The 16,118-nt window shown below is 43.1% G+C and overlaps 2 protein-coding genes across 2 annotated transcripts; both read left to right on the top strand.

The window, feature by feature from the left end:
* The first annotated feature begins 397 nt into the window (after nt 1-397).
* Nucleotides 398-9,817, top strand: dll4 (delta-like 4 (Drosophila)). The gene is made up of 11 exons (XM_010782288.1): nt 398-810; nt 952-1,212; nt 1,569-1,626; nt 2,268-2,531; nt 4,526-4,586; nt 5,670-5,800; nt 5,955-6,124; nt 6,229-6,448; nt 6,836-7,568; nt 7,917-8,025; nt 8,453-9,817. The coding sequence occupies exons 1-11, from the start codon at nt 757-759 to the stop codon at nt 8,456-8,458; spliced, it is 2,067 nt and encodes a 688-aa protein (XP_010780590.1). The 5' UTR covers nt 398-756; the 3' UTR covers nt 8,459-9,817.
* A 3,527-nt stretch (nt 9,818-13,344) lies between these two features.
* chac1 (ChaC, cation transport regulator homolog 1 (E. coli)) lies at nt 13,345-15,150 on the top strand. The gene is made up of 3 exons (XM_010782289.1): nt 13,345-13,992; nt 14,158-14,193; nt 14,333-15,150. The coding sequence occupies exons 1-3, from the start codon at nt 13,819-13,821 to the stop codon at nt 14,714-14,716; spliced, it is 594 nt and encodes a 197-aa protein (XP_010780591.1). The 5' UTR covers nt 13,345-13,818; the 3' UTR covers nt 14,717-15,150.
* Nucleotides 15,151-16,118: the final 968 nt, after the last annotated feature.

Here is a 16,118-nt window from a genome sequence, read left to right on the forward strand (position 1 = left end):
TGCAATTGACTGGAACCAATGGCAAAAGGGTGCAAGGAGGAAGACAGTAATTGAATTCCTGATTTCTATTCTCGAAATTTCGGCTCCCCTTCATTGTCCTCACCCACTGTCCGTGATGTGCAAATGTGCATCCTGGCGCATTGTGCGCTAAAAATACGTCAACAGATGTTAGGGGCTTGTTAATAACCGCCCAGTATCATGGTGGTCAGCCAGCGCAGTGCCAGTGGGTTTTAAATCTGGATAATTGTTGTTGGGTTGGAAGGGAAGGGGGTTGAATATGTGGAGTGGGCGGTGGCTTGTGGAGTGATTGACAGTTTATGTAATGAGCAGCGCAGTGCAAGTCTATATATCGAGGAGGGGACACTATACCCTTCATTCACGAGTAATAAGACGAGTGGTGAACATCCGTGGCGCACTGACGCACCCAAGTTCAGCACCAAAACAAGCGCACAGCGGAGGGACCATTGTGGAGTACAGTACCACGCAAGGAGGGGACGCCTGCTGACAGAAAGAAGCACGGCTGTGTGGATATTTGCTCTTCCCTCACCTTTGGATAACTTGGAAACGCTTTCTCTGGACGCGTTTGACGCACGCCAACAAGGAGCTACGGGAGAACTCCCTGGGAGTGAAGAAGGATTTATACGTGTTTTAGATTTGAATTTTTCCATCTGTTTACCTTGGTGTAAATACTTTGGAATAGGAAGGTTTTGCTGCTTTATTGGCTGGTGACGCGGCTGCCCTGGAGAAGCGAGAAGGATGGCAGCCTGGTTCACCTTTACCATCGCATTCAGCACCACGTTGATATCACAGGTATGAAGGAGGATAACTCATCTCCACATCTCCTCGGCGTTAACACATGGAGAGCCACTTTTTTCATTTATTTTTCAAAGAATAAGCAATATGTAATCGCACCAACCTTTTTCCTTAAATCATATTCCCCTTCTCTTTTAGGTATTTGGATCCGGTGTTTTTGAGCTCGAACTGCACGAATTTAAAAACCACAAAGGTTTGCTGGCAAACGGGAATGCATGCAAACCCAACTGCAGGACTTATTTCAGAATTTGCTTGAAGAACTATCAGGCTGTGGTCTCGCCAGGTGACTGCATCTTTGGAAGTACAATGACAGCGGTGCTGGGGACAAACTCTTTCAGCGCCAAGGACAGTGGCACTTTACCTAAACCGATTCAGATACCGTTCACCTTTGGATGGCCGGTAAGAGCCTGCAGAAGCAATTTATTAGTTGTTATTACAGCGAGCGCCTTTATGTTGTTTCAGGGAGCTGCCTTGCATTTTGGGAGCGCACCAGTTATTGGTCAGATCATAATCCATTTATTAGGTAACACTGTTGACAAACAGATTTGACTGCCAATGGTTTATTTCAAAATCCAAAATGCCATCCAATCATCATTGAAGCACATTTAGTGTAATATATGTTCAACAATCAACAGTCTGTGAAACAGAATATAAAAAATAAAGCTTTTCTTTTGACATTTTTTTATATTTTTGATTGGAAAAAGTCATAAAGAATCTAGAATGGATATTAATCATCTGCTGTGTTTTCTCCTTAGGGGTCCTTTTCATTAATAATTGAAGCCTGGCATTCACCTTATGGAAATCTACCTGTAGGTAAGTGCAACGTTTTTTTTAACCACGGGAGGGAGCTCTGTCAGTACATTTAACATATGAGTCCCTGTATAGTTTACCATTTTTCATCAAATACATTCACAAATATTAAATACATCTCAGTCACTCAGCATTTCCCTCCCGTTAATTGTTCATAATTTCACACATTTTCATGCCTATTCACTCCTTTGTTATGAACTTCAGAACACCTTTTTCATTCTTATACCCAATACAATTGAACTTCCTCTGGTTTATTTTGGTCGTGGGAAAGAGCTGTGGTCTTTGGTGAGAATATGCAGTGCCTGCCAAAAAACCCTGACTACATCTTCCTGTATTTTACACCTTACTCTGTTCCGCCCTTTGGAAGAGGGGACTGAGCCTGGGAATGTTTTTGCTGATGGAAAGAAAGAAAGAAAGAGGAAATTTCAACCTGAGTTTATCTTTCATCTAGGCTGTATGGGATTTGATAAGGGATGCAGCTTGGTACTGGGCAGATTATAAAAGCGAAAGTGGATGATATTTGAACCCAGAAGCTATTTATGAGGCATCTATTGACATAAAACCACAATCCTTCCAATAATTAAACAGGTTATTATACCACCCTACATGTATCCTGACTTTCTTCTCTTTTTTCCCCTCTTCAGATACCAACAACCCTGAATTCTTGATAAGCTTTATTGCCATCCAAAGACAAATGGGAGTAGGAACTGATTGGTCTCAAAACACGCAGACGGAAAAGCAGACCGAGCTAAGATATTCCTACCGATTCATCTGCAGCGAAAGTTACTATGGAGAAAGTTGTTCCAAAAAATGCTCGCCCAGGGACGACCGATTTGGCCACTACACCTGCAACCGCGACGGGCAGTTATCCTGCCTGCCTGGCTGGAAGGGGAAATACTGCGAAGAACGTAAGCAATCTACAACATATGAATTACTGTATATCTGCAGTCTGGGCTTGCTCTATTGTATGTTAGTTGACACCAGAGTTTTGTTGTTCAGTGTTGCACGGAGCCCGTTTCTGTGTATTTTACTGAACACCAGAAGGTCTTCCAGATGTTTGCAAATGACTTAAAGTGAAATCTGTTTCAACCTGTGGTTTGATGAGAACTCTTTGTAGGATTTGGTAGACAGTCCTTACCTTAAAATACTTGTTTTCAGCAAGAATTCCTGATTGTGTTTGACCTTTGCCCTTCATCGTCATGGCTTTGGCCCTGGAGAGAGAAAAGATGTGAGCGTGCACCAGGTACAGATATCAGTAGTTATTAAGCTGTAAGATAACCCAAAGGTCATCATCATTAAGGCCACAAGACGCTGAGTGCTATAACAAGTCATGACGTAATGATATATGGGAAGCCTGACAGACAATTTTGGTGTAGTACGCCTTATATAATTTGCAGTTATATAATTCTGATATGTAATTGGCTGTGGGTTTGTGAATACTCATTGAATATGGGCTGAGGGAAAGGCGGCTTAGCATGACAACAGGCACATTGTAATTGTGCTAACCCACTTGGCCAAATCATAGAGCAACACTCCCATGTTTTGGACAGCTCTGAATGAGTCTATGAGGAGGTCTGATGCCATTTGGCTCTACAATACCAAGGGCCCTTTTCATCAAAACAAATTAATCAAAGAGTGGATGGAAGGAGGCACTGTGGGAGTAATAGTTACCATGTGCTGGATGTGTGGCCACATGGGTGACAGCGGATCTGTCATCCTTGTCATTCAGTGGTGAAAGAGAAATTGGCATGTGCTATTTTGACTGTGGCGCCAAATTTTAACCAGATGGGCTCACGTGTTGCAATTACAGACACATCAATCGTCGGTGACTACAGAAAATATACATGAGAAAGATGGATTGGGCATCTTTCAGACGCTATAATTTCCCCTCTAACTCACACTTCCATACATCAATTTAAACAAGCCTGGGCATTACTAGGCCTAGGAGGTTGACGAAACGCAGTTTTTAAGCACAGTAAAGCACATTGTACAGTTAACAAGCATGCAAGCAGTAGTGGTCCAAATATTCCTAATTAAACCGGAAACAAAAGGCTAATGAGCACAGCTGTGAAGGGTCACTTCCTTGCTTACTTCCTTATTGACACTATTCAAAAGATTCACAGGTGTGCATTTACCTGACGTTTCTTTACGGGTTGTGTCTAAAAAGACGTCCTCCTCAAATAATACAGAGAGTTTGTGTTTTTTTTAAATCACATCTGTTCATGAAGTAGGCTACTGTACAGCGCGTGCCCGGTAACATAATCCGCAGACGGAGAGGGGTGCGCGGGCATTAATAGGAGGAGCTCGAGCGACCGCACGCGCCAAGGTTAATCGCGGCATTATTATCCGCCACGCGCCATCGATGTTTAGTCCCTTCCATTGTTGGGCGCGCGGTAGTGGCAGCTGCAAATATGGTTCTGGCAGACCACAAACAACAATAGTGACAGCTGTCTGCTATTGAGAGCAAGCATCTGTTCTCCGGACTAAACCGGCCGCTTACCGTCAGTCGCCTGCTATGTTGTCCCGCGAATCAGTGTCAGGCCAGACCAGTACACTTAAAACAGGACAAACAAACCCTACCCATAGCAGCTGGGGGTGTGGCGGACAGGTTTAGATCAAAATAAGGCCTCCAAGGAAAGTTAAGATACAATGAAGCCTCACGTACTTAATGTAAGGTCACAGTTTCAGGCTATTTCAGGAAAAGGGCCTTGGTTGTTATGGAGTGTGAGGCTCATACAGTGTTGGTTTACATCCATAGTATTCTTATGACAAGGCCAGTATGCTGCCTATAGTGCTCCTTACTGGCGTTTTTGAGGGGTGGGAAATTAATATTATGTTGCCTCACAAAAGAGCATGTACGTTTATATATAACTGTATCTTTGTATTTTTTCTTCTGCTTTAGCTATCTGTCTGGAGGGCTGCAGCGAGAGGAATGGAAACTGCTCCAAACCTGGCGAGTGTGTGTAAGTATGAATAATTATGAAGTGTTGAAATAGGTGTTGGCTGTTGTGTAGGAAGGAACACATATGGGAATAGTGCAAATTACATCCACTTTGGTTGAGTTTCTCAACAAATCTATTATTATGAGGTGCATTGTCATGTTACCATCAGCAACTCTGTCTCCTGCAATTATGTCAGTGTCATCTCTTGGGCTTTTCTGTCATGTATTTATAAAAAGATGTTGAAGCTCACTAAATCAAGAAAATCTAGAAAGTATTTTCCCTCATGTTCTCTCTGCGTCACTGACTGGTTTCTCTGCTTCCCATGTTCCTTTCTTTTCACTACCATGTCTCACTCACCAGCTTAGGATAATTCACACATCGACTCACACTGGCCGTGAGACATTCCCCCTGAATCCTATTCTGCCCTCTTTGTAGACATAAATCCATCATAAAATGTAGGTTAAACTCTTCGGATACTCTACAATGTAAAGCTGCACCCATGCTCACTCAGCAAAAAACCTTAAAAGTACATCTTAAGTCCCATAATCTCATGGCTCACTGCAAACTGTGCTGAGAAACGGATATTCATGGGAAACAAGAAAATAAATAGACTTCTGGCTTTCTGCCAGAATTCTTGAAAGCAATATTTTACCTTTGTGCTATTATAATATTGTTCTTTATTCTTAATACACTGCATATACCTTAATGACTGTTTGTCCTGTAGTTTCTGCATTCACATTGTTGCAATAACAAATGTGTTGTGATGTAATGAGGTTGGGAAAAAACTATTAATGCTAATGCATGATTTGACTCATTTATAAAAAGACTTTGGAAAAAAGTGGTATTATAAGTGGCAATGGATGTATATCATCAGCATGTAATGACTGTAACCAACTGTGGTGCAGCCATTAATGTCTGGTTGGTGGATTGACTGCTGATGTCTTAATGCTATCTCCAGCTAATCCGTGACAGCGCTGTTAAGCATCATGCATGTTTAACTAGAATCAAAATGGCCAATTTTAGATACTATATTCATTGCAATTATAGAATCTACAATATGAGGAATAGGTGATTAATCAAATACCTTTTTTTGTCATTTTGCAGATGCAGAGAAGGCTGGCAGGGCACGTTCTGTGACGAGTGTAAGAAGTACCCGGCCTGTAAACACGGCACCTGCCAGCTGCCATGGCAGTGCAACTGTCAGGAGGGCTGGGGAGGCCTATTATGTGACCAAGGTACACACATGGACCACTGCTGCTGATGTTATCATATTACACTGTTTTCATTTGAATAAAAGCATTAGTAAATTAGGTTTGTGCATTCATGGCTTTGTAAATAGTTTTTCGTTTCTTGATTCCTTGTAAACAAACACTCTTCTCCCCCCCCCAGACCTGAACTTCTGCACCCATCACCGTCCGTGTGTGAATGGTGCCACCTGTATGAACACGGGACAGGGCAGCTATACGTGTACCTGCCTGCCAGGTTTCAGAGGGGTCAACTGTGAGCTGGAGATGCAGGAGTGTGACAGCAACCCCTGCAGGAACGGAGCAATATGCACAGTGAGTGGGAAACAGATACATTATATTGTGATATATTAACCCTTACTATTATTATTATTATTTTTGCCTGCTTAACTTTTCCTTTCTTTTTTCACTTTCCACAGAATTTAGAAAGTGGCTACATGTGCACGTGTCCCCAAGGTTTCGAGGGGTCCCACTGTGAGCACAGCCTTCTGACGTGCGCAGACTCCCCGTGTTTCCATAGTGGCTTTTGCTGGGAGACGGACAATGGCCGAAGCTACAAGTGCGAGTGTCCCCGCGGCTACACCGGACTCAACTGCGAGAAGAGAGTGGACAAGTGCACGTCGCTTCCCTGCGCTAATGGTACAGTCTTCCTCCCCTTTCTGAACTCCCCCCCCCCCCTCTTTTCTAATTCCTGCAACTAGAAGCAGTGCTGAACAACAGGAATTGGTGGGAACTCGGTGTCTATTGTCCTACTTATAAACACTCGGCAGCTCAGAGAGCAGCAGCTTGTAAATGTCGCTGCAGTTGTTGATGAAAGGGGGGACAAATATTCAGCATGCCTCGATTTCTGTCTTCTTGGAAACTATGAGATTGCTCTGTGTTGGGAGAACAATACACGGCGCTCTGGTCACACTGTGGATTTGAGTTGTGTGAACTGAAAAGCCCTCTTGGGAAAGTTTTTTCTTTCTCATTTTGTCACCAATGTTCTGTCTTGATAGTAACCTCTCCTTTCTTCTTCTTGTGTAGGTGGGCTGTGTCTGATCCACGGTGGCACGCGTGTGTGTAGCTGTCGTGCAGGATTCATCGGCCAGCGTTGCGAGATCAACATCAACGAGTGTGCCGGGAATCCCTGCCTCAACAGCGGCACCTGCCAAGACCGCATCAACGACTACACCTGCACCTGTCCCGCGGGCTACGGGGGGCGAAACTGCGAGAGAATCCTGGATGAGTGCTCCCTACGAACCTGCCTCAACGGAGGACTTTGCACCGGGGGCGGCGGGCCTGGGAAGCCTCCAGCATCCTGCATCTGCCTCTCAGGGTTCACCGGACCCCGCTGCGAGTTCTTCGCCGCCGTCACCTCCCCGGTGGCCGAGGGAGAGGGTCAGGACAGCTTCCAGTGGGCGGCTGTGTCCCTGGCCGTGGGACTGGTGGCGCTGCTGGTGCTGCTCTGCATGGTGGGCCTGGCTCTGAGACACATCCACAGGCAGGCCCAGAGAGAGAGGGCCGACACGGAGACCATGAACAACTTGTCCAACGGTCAGAAACACAACCTGATCCCAGAGTGCCAGCTGAAGAACAACAACCAGAAGAGAAGCCTGGAGGTGGACTGCGATTCGGAGAAATCGAACTTTATCCATAAAAACTATCACTTGGACTCTTACAACTCGAAAGAGTTCAAGGACGAAAAGTCGCAAGAGGATAAAAGTCTTATTTATGTGAAATGTTTAGAAGACAAAATGCCCTTGAGTAGAATGTACAGGTAAGAGGAAAACATTTTACACTTTTTCTGTAGTAAACTGTTAAGTGTTTTAATATAGTGTGATATTTCCATAGATCTGCTTTTTATTGTGTTCATACAGCGGTGTATATTTGCAGCCCTGCTGAGTTTAAATTACTGTTCATGGGTGCTCTCACGCACTGCCTCAATTCAGATGTTTGAACCCCACAGAAAGCCTCCAACTGTTATTTTCACACTTGTAAACACATTGTTCGTCATTTACACAAAGTCTATACATATGTTTCAGACAATTGTTTTTTGCTGCCTCTACATAGCTCTGCCATGTGCTTCTAGTTTGCGTTAACACAGACTTTTGATTTGTGTTTGCAGTGAAAAGCCAGAGTGTAGGATATCAACGATATGTTCCTCAAGAGACTCCATGTACCAGTCGGTATTCGTTATAGCGGAGGAGAGGAAGGAGTGCGTCATAGCGACCGAGGTAAGCCAACAAAACAAAAATGTTACAAAAACATCTTCATCAGCAAATCTTCCATTTGAAATGCATCATGTCGTCCCGTGTGCACCATCCCTCACTATTGCAACAACATCTATGACGGCGGATAAGGAGTTTATTCTGGGTATTTGGTCCTAAGCTGGGGGGAAGCCTTAAATTGCATTTTTGGTTTCTTTAAATTAAACGTCCGAACTGATACTGATTCCTTACACATGTTTGGCTCTGCTTGGTCTCAAAGGTGCTATGCTTAACTGCTGGGGCCATTTTTATGTGGAATTTATAAGATGTCCAAGTAAAATATAAGGTTGACACCAGAGCACATGACCTCTAAGAGTTCAGAAGGTGCTGTGAGAAGCATTATCGGGTTATTTCATTGCTCTGTTACTAAATCTTTCTTTTTCCCCCCCTAAAGGTATAAACTGTGAGGGGTCTAAACGCGAGGGAACGAAGGAGAAAGACACAATCGAGGCAGAATAAAAAAGAATATTCTGGATTGTTTACAAATGCTGAGAAGAGACTGGAGATTGTTTTAGATGTCCACTGCTGCTCTGGAACACTTGAGAACTGGAGAGGGCGGAAACCTCTCTGCTCAGAACTGAGGAAACTTTATGTCGACCGAGTGTTTGTATGCAAAACATGTACAGTGAAGGACCTCTGAGAAGAAAAGACTGACTACTCAAGGTGTGAAGAGCATCGGCGAAATATTAATTTATAATCTCGGCCATCCTGGAGGCGAGGGTGGATCACTCCGACCCCGGCCTCGTGTGATAATCATGATGACAGCCAACCAATCAGTAAAAAAAAAGGTGCCTAAGATTTGACCCCCCCCCCTTACAAACACTCACTCCTGCCAGCTTCGCCTGCTATGCAAGACTCTGGGTCGAGTGAACTCACCCGCTGTCACAATCCAACCTCACGAACTCTGAGAGTTATAAATGTCTGAAACTCATCTTCAACTGTCAATCAACGTGAAAATGGACTTTTCCCATGCAGCGGTGAAGATTGTATGCAGCCCAAATTCACTAGAAGCCTTAACAAAAAGAGGGCGTTTGAACGCTCAATTTGTGCCCTTGTCTGTCCTTGGATCATTTGCACTACAACATAAAATTGGGAGGGGAAATAGTTTCTAATCAACGGGGATTTGAAGAGAAAACCACAGGAGCGCAATAGTCAGTGCTGTGCCAGCAAGATCCAAGAGAAAGGAAAAGTCTGCATAGAAAAAAAAATTATGCAACCCACCTGAGGAAGAGAAGAGACTCAAACAACGACTGTCACACCACTGCCTGCCTATAATACATTTCAAAAATACAGAACCAATAATGTAATTTTTTTAAACGATTGTTTCCAGAGTTTAATTTAAATATGACACACTGCTCTTTATATGTTTTATAATATTATTTTGTATATAATGCATATTTATAAGGACCAAACTTCTGAAGAATAAAACTTCTTGAAAACAGTTTTTGATTTGATGTCAGTAAGCGGAAAAGGAAATTATTTTTGAGGTGTTTTTAAACAATGAAATTGAGTACAAATGACGATTGAATGTGTCTTGTATTTATTTTTGTATTAAGATGAGATTATTCAAACCCATATTGTTCAATCAAACCGTCAAAATTGTGAGTAGCTTTATGAATATGAAACCCAGCTGCTCCCATCATTTTGTTTCGGACATTATCTATAAAACATGAAGCCCCCCTGACTGTAGCATCAGTACTTCGAGTGATTCCTGGAAACGCCTTTGGCTGCAACCCCTCGGTCTCTCTCCGGCCCTAAATTTCCTTGAAATTCAAATCCGTTTCCAGGGATACCACCCCTCAAGCTGGAAATGGCGAAACAAAGCCAGGCGCAGGGCAAAGGGGAACGCCCTCCCCCCCGCCCACCCCACCACACACCCAAACAGATGCCGTGCGGGGGGGGTCTGTAGTGCCATAAAAACAGCAGCATATGCCAGGCCTCTCGCCCCTTGTGCACCACCTCCCATAAAAAAAAAACACACTCGAGCACTTACAGGCTCCCCAACTGCCGGCCTCGCCTCCAGGGTTAAGAGCAATATTTCAATGCCCCCCGGTTTTGTACCACCCACTCCTGCAGACAAAACTGAGGATGGGGCTCTGGACACCAATGAAGAGATTTTTGGGAAAGTTGACTTTTATCAGAGCCATCTGCTCAGTCTGGGAAAATGCTACATACAGTCTTCATAAACCACCATCCTCTGACGTTTAAGTGATGTCACGCATGGATCTGTGCTAAGAATGTGTTCAAGTTAGTGGCCAACATTGCAATATTATTACAGTATCGTTACATGACATTAGTATTTGAATTCACTTTTTATTTTTGTAATAGGCTTCATTACAGTAAAGCAATGCCATCTTCTGATCTTAACTGTTCTAGCAGTATTCTTTACCTTTAAACTTACCTAATCATAACCAAATTACACATTGTTATCAAAAATGTCAAAGTGTAAATATGTGTTAAAAGCACAATCAACCATTGTTGCAATATCGATATCGAGGATGTGTTGCATCAGAACTATTTGATATTGTATTTTCTCCATATTTCCCAGCCCTAGATTTAGTGTGTCTGAAAATACATTTTGAGGCGAGGTGTCATCCTCATTATCAAATGCAAAGCTCTCCTGCCTCCAATTAACAGAAATCCTGCGACAGTCAACACCCCCTAATCATCAGCAATCAACACTCAGAGAATCTGGATGGCTTTCCCTCACACACATCCTGTTAGCCTGTTGACCTAGGCATCCTCATCTAAGGAGTTGTGTGTGTAAAAAGAAAAATCAAGTTTGGAAAAGGGTTTCTTCTGGCCCAGCTAAAAAAAAAAAAACATACATGTTATCGCGGTGATAAATCACCTAGTTAAAGCCCATGATGCTTTGGTGTGTACCATGACCCAGCCCGATAGTTAGAGTTTCTTTCCCACCATCATCACACCTTAATGCAGACTTTCACACTCGTTCGCAGTGGCAAACACATGCTAGAGCTTTGCTCTTTGGCCTCTGGGTCTCCACTCATGGCCAGGCATTTTCATTGTGTTATAATCACAGCATCCTGTTTGTGACCTGATGACATCAGTTCCTGTTTCCTCCCTGATTAAAAAACGCAGAACATGCCGGCGAGGGCCAACAGCTTTTCTCACGCAGCATCGCCTTGCTTCAATCTGCACTTCAGGAAACAACCTCAAAGCATGTGAGAATGCAGACAAATACGCTAATCAGCAACTATTTATTCTGAAGAAAGCAAGAGGGGCAAATCTGGGATGTTGTGAATGTAGTATCAGGAAACTGATTTGATATTCAAATCTGAGGAATTTGGAAGTGTCTTTTCATAACACTTCAAAAAAGATTATGCAAAATCACAAGCAAAAGTGCAAAACTGATACTTAGCTCTGGCTTTGTCTAATCTTTGTCACTTCTTTTAAAGCCTCATTTGACTCCTGGCATGTACAAAAACATGCATGTGAGGGCAGATCATACTGCTATATGATGATGCTGTGCTGTGTAACGTTATACACTTGTTCACGTCTCATTAATTAACACTAGGTGTCAGTAAGAAACCCACACACAAGAAACACACAGGTGGTGTTCAGAGCAAATGCCAAAATAAAACCCCAGGCAGGTATACACTCATGTTCATGTTCAAAACAACATCATATAACCGCAGCAAATAAGAATAATATGCTTTTTCTAATTGGAATTTGAAAAGACATGAGACAGTTACTGAGAAAAACTTACTTGAAGGACTTTGATATAATCTGTTCATATTCTATACTTTTAGATGCCGCTGAGTTTAAAAAGCCACAAGCTCCTAACGTACTATAGATAGTTTACACACTCAAAAAACAAGCTCCCTCTTCACCTCTGCAGGGGGGATAAATGCAGCTCGGCCTGCCGTACCTGTGACTTGGAGAAACAGTGAGAAACGTGTAAATTAAGGGATATTTCAAGTTGAATTGCCCAAGGCTCAGTGAAGCCTTGCTCAGAAAAGCCAGCATATACGTGGCAAGCAGTAGGCCCGGCCCGATGGACATGCAAGGGCAATATATAATGGGATGGAAGCTTTTGCATTACACAAAGATGCTTAAAGGCCTGGATGTGCAGTGCTTTAGAATAATGAAGAGCTGACAGTTGTCTGGCTTTGTATTCAGGCAGACACAGCTGGCTACATATCTATTGAGCACAGATGAGCCTCTGCTGTAAGAGATCCTGCAGGAGTGTTGGGCATTTTTTGTATGATCAGGTCTTCCAAGTATTTTGTGTATTAGAAATGCACATGGGTTGTCCACACACATAGTTTCAGATCATCTATTAGCCTGTCACAACCGGATGGTTGTTGGATCATTTGTATTAAAGCGGATGCATTTTTCACTTCAAAAAGTTGGTATGATTCTGCAAGAATAAGCTTTTGGCCCTAGTGAACCTGCCAATTGCATGTGACCTGTCAAACTGACCCTCCGTACTAGAAGTATCAACAAAAAACGAAACTGTGATTATATACAAAACATCAAATTACACATTTGCACATTTCTTCACCACTTTCACTCCCAGGTTCCAGATGGCTGGGATGAATGAGGTGGTGGTAAGACATCATTGGTCTTGCATCTGGATCTTTACATTGTGGGACTAGATTATTCACCTGCTCTAGAGATAATGTAAACTTCCATATAGTGGGCTTATTAATGTATTGATGATTGGATGAGTTAATTCCAATCCTATTGTGGTCAGGTCATCATTTATTCAATGTTTTTTTATGTATAAATTCACATTTCATCTTATATTTTTCTCTTTAATTTCTTGGTGGCAAAGTTTGTGTAATGAACTACACATCGCCTTATATTAGAATCAGAATCAGAATACCTTTATTAGTCCCACAGAGGGGAAATTTGCATCGTTACAGCAGGAAAGAGCCACAGACAGCTTAAATATATATAGACCTCTTCTTCCTTTAGCTCAATTCTGATGCAATGTCTTGGTATGTTGCTTGGTTGCTGCGATGGCCCTGAAATGATGTTGGAAGTTGCATCAGCCAGAGAGTGACTACACAGGCGACAAATCATAACTCGAGACAGTTAGAATTACAGTTCATCGGCCAATCAGGTTAAAAGACATGTTTGCGGCTCAAGTTAAATTTGAGCCAATAGCGTAAGCAGTTTGGCTATAAATCCCGCCTTTTGAGGCGCACCGAAGTCGGATTGGATAAAATGCTGAAGTGGACGAGCCTCTCTTTAATATTATTGGTCGAAAACTGTGTCTTGTACTCGCCGACCTACTGTGGACTGTATAAATATGTAAGCGCTGCTGCGCAATGTTATCAGGGATAGGATTCAAATCACCGCCATCGGCTGCCAGAAGATAAGCTACAAGGCGTTTCTAACAAGAACAACACTAAATCAAAACTCAACACTTTCGCTCGTAAGCTTGAAATTGGTAGCGTTACCGGCCGGCGAACTAGCTGGCCGAAACGATTTTTGATTAGTTTCCATTGGTTCAAAGGCCGAAGCGGCTGCCATGGATTTTTAAGGCATAATGCGGCATCTCTAATGCAACGGCAATGCATAGTGCAAGGCAAAATCAAGAGCGAAACTCCATCTTCGCAACTGCCAAGCAGTTGGGCTCAAATACCGTCCGCGGTATACCTGTGAGCCAACCGGTACCACTGCTCCTGGACCGGAGGAAGCTAACGCTAGCTAGTTAGGCAGCTTAGCTAACAACATCAATTGAAAGATTGATTGATTCCATCGATTCATCGTCAACACTATTAAAAAATGAAGCCTCAAGACATCACAACCGGGAAGCCCTGCAGCCTGTGGATCTTCGGGTACGGGTCACTGGTGTGGAAGCCTGACTTCAAGTACAGGAGGAGCCAGGTCGGCTACATTCAAGGCTACAAGAGACGGTTCTGGCACGGAGACAACTTTCACCGCGGGAACGACGAGTTGGTAAGATGCTTAATGTTTTTGCTTTACTTAATTTGGCACTTATATAATATGATGTTGGCTTGCTTGCTGTGGCACAGCCAGCTGCTGGTGTGTTTGGTGCTTGACTCAACATTTGCCACAGGCGTTGTCCCATGACGTGACGCATTTATTTTTCTCTCTCTGCAGCCCGGAAGAGTGGTGACGCTGATTGAAGATGAGGACGTAAGTGGAAAGCGCGACTGCCTCTTGTTTTTTATAGAGATGCTGAATGGGCGTTTCCAGTCTTTTTAAATTCAGTGTTATTCCCAATTGATAATACCAAATAAACCTTAAAATAATAAATGTTTTTCTCTTCTCACAGGAGAGCACCTGGGGTGTGGCATTCGAGGTGACAGGCTCTCAAGTTGAGGAGTCCCTGAAGTACCTGAATGTGCGTGAGGGGGTCCGCGGAGGCTATGTCACCAAGATGGTGGAGTTCTTCCCTGAGGGGGAGAACCAGCCTTCAGTTCAGGCGCTGGTGTACATCGCAACTGCAGACAACACGCTCTACCTGGGGCCGGCCAGCTCGGAGATGATCGGAGTCCAGATCGCAGTGTGCAGGGGGAAGTCGGGCCACAACCTGGAGTACCTGCTCCGCCTGGCCGAGTTCATGAGGAGCAGCTGCCCACAGGTGGAAGACCACCACCTGTTCTCCATCGAGGCCGCGGCACTGACCGTGGTGTCCTATGTGTTGGCCTCCCAGTAGCTCGTACCCTTTGTCACACACACACGCACAACACTGAGGCTTCTCACATGTCATGCCACTCCAACCATTTTTAATGTTGTGAAATCTATCTTCACACGACCATCTGGTGTACTTGAATGCTACTAAGTGATAATAAAAAAATAAGCATGACATTAAGAGGTCCTTTTTTTTTTTTACTGAAGCATGACCTCTTGTTTGCAATGAAATGCTCCATCTGTATGATTAATTGTTGTTACTGTAAACATATTTTTTATTTGCACAGTTCAGATTCCGTCCTACCCATACAGACGGTACAACATTAACTGTCATGGTGAAAACTTGTTTGCATTTCACCTGTGATGTGTTTTTCAAAAGTGCAAACCTGTTTTGTTTTTTTAAAGCTCATTGTGCCAACTTTTATTCAGTTGCAAACATCAATAAAAAAGTTAAAATAACTCTTTGTTTTGTTGTTTGTGCCTTAAAGGTACTATGACTAACTAAATGCATTAATCCCCAGGCTGCATCACAGTTGATGTATACCCAAATAAATATAAGGCATGTGATTCACAGCCAAGGAACACTATTAAAGCTTTTATATTGATTGTATTCATGACCCACTCTTAATGTGTTGTGATGGCTAGATGATGGGGTTAAAGAAAAAGAGGACTATGGTACAATAAATTGTTTTAGCGTTGACCCTCATTCCCAACAAACATCTAAATAAACTGAATGGGGTCTTTTCACAAATCGTTTACGTTTTTGCAGAGTAAAAATCCCTTAAACAAAATATGAGATTTGAAAAAGTTTAAATAAAGATAAAGGGAAGAAATATATTTCATTAAAAAAAAAAACAGAAGCACAAGAGTATGGGAATAACAAAATACTTAATGTCTGCTTTTTTTTCTCAAGGCTTACTAAGAAAACAGCTTTAGGAGTCAAAATCACAAATGTTAATGTCAAACCTGTGATGGAGGCTTCATTTTTAAATGATCAGAAGCTTCAAAGGTTGGGAACCACCAATAACATACTGAATATTACAAATAGGATAGCATATGCTACATTTGACGACCACTCAAGGGCTGAGGCTTGTTCCAAGAGGCCGTTTTACTGCGATACAGTCAGCTACAGTCCTTGTTTATGACTGGGTTGCCGAATGTCCTCTAGCAGCATTATAATCCAGATAACTCTGTAAACCTGTTTTTGGAACAGTACACACACATACAAACAAACATTGTACACTCCCAAATGTTGGCCGGAGCAGCTTGTCCCTTGGACGTGTTTCAAGTCAGAGAGTCTATCTAGCCTCAGAGGCTTATATAACCGAGGCCGGGGACGAGCCCAGACCTGGAAGTCCTGTGTTTACAGTCTGTGCCGTGGTCATGTCAGAGTGCAGCAGGAAGAACATGCTGCACGCTGCGCTCAT

This window comes from Notothenia coriiceps, unplaced genomic scaffold (genome assembly GCF_000735185.1).
Source record: "Notothenia coriiceps isolate Sejong01 unplaced genomic scaffold, NC01 NC01_scaffold00024559, whole genome shotgun sequence".
Taxonomy (NCBI): Eukaryota; Metazoa; Chordata; class Actinopteri; order Perciformes; family Nototheniidae; genus Notothenia; species Notothenia coriiceps.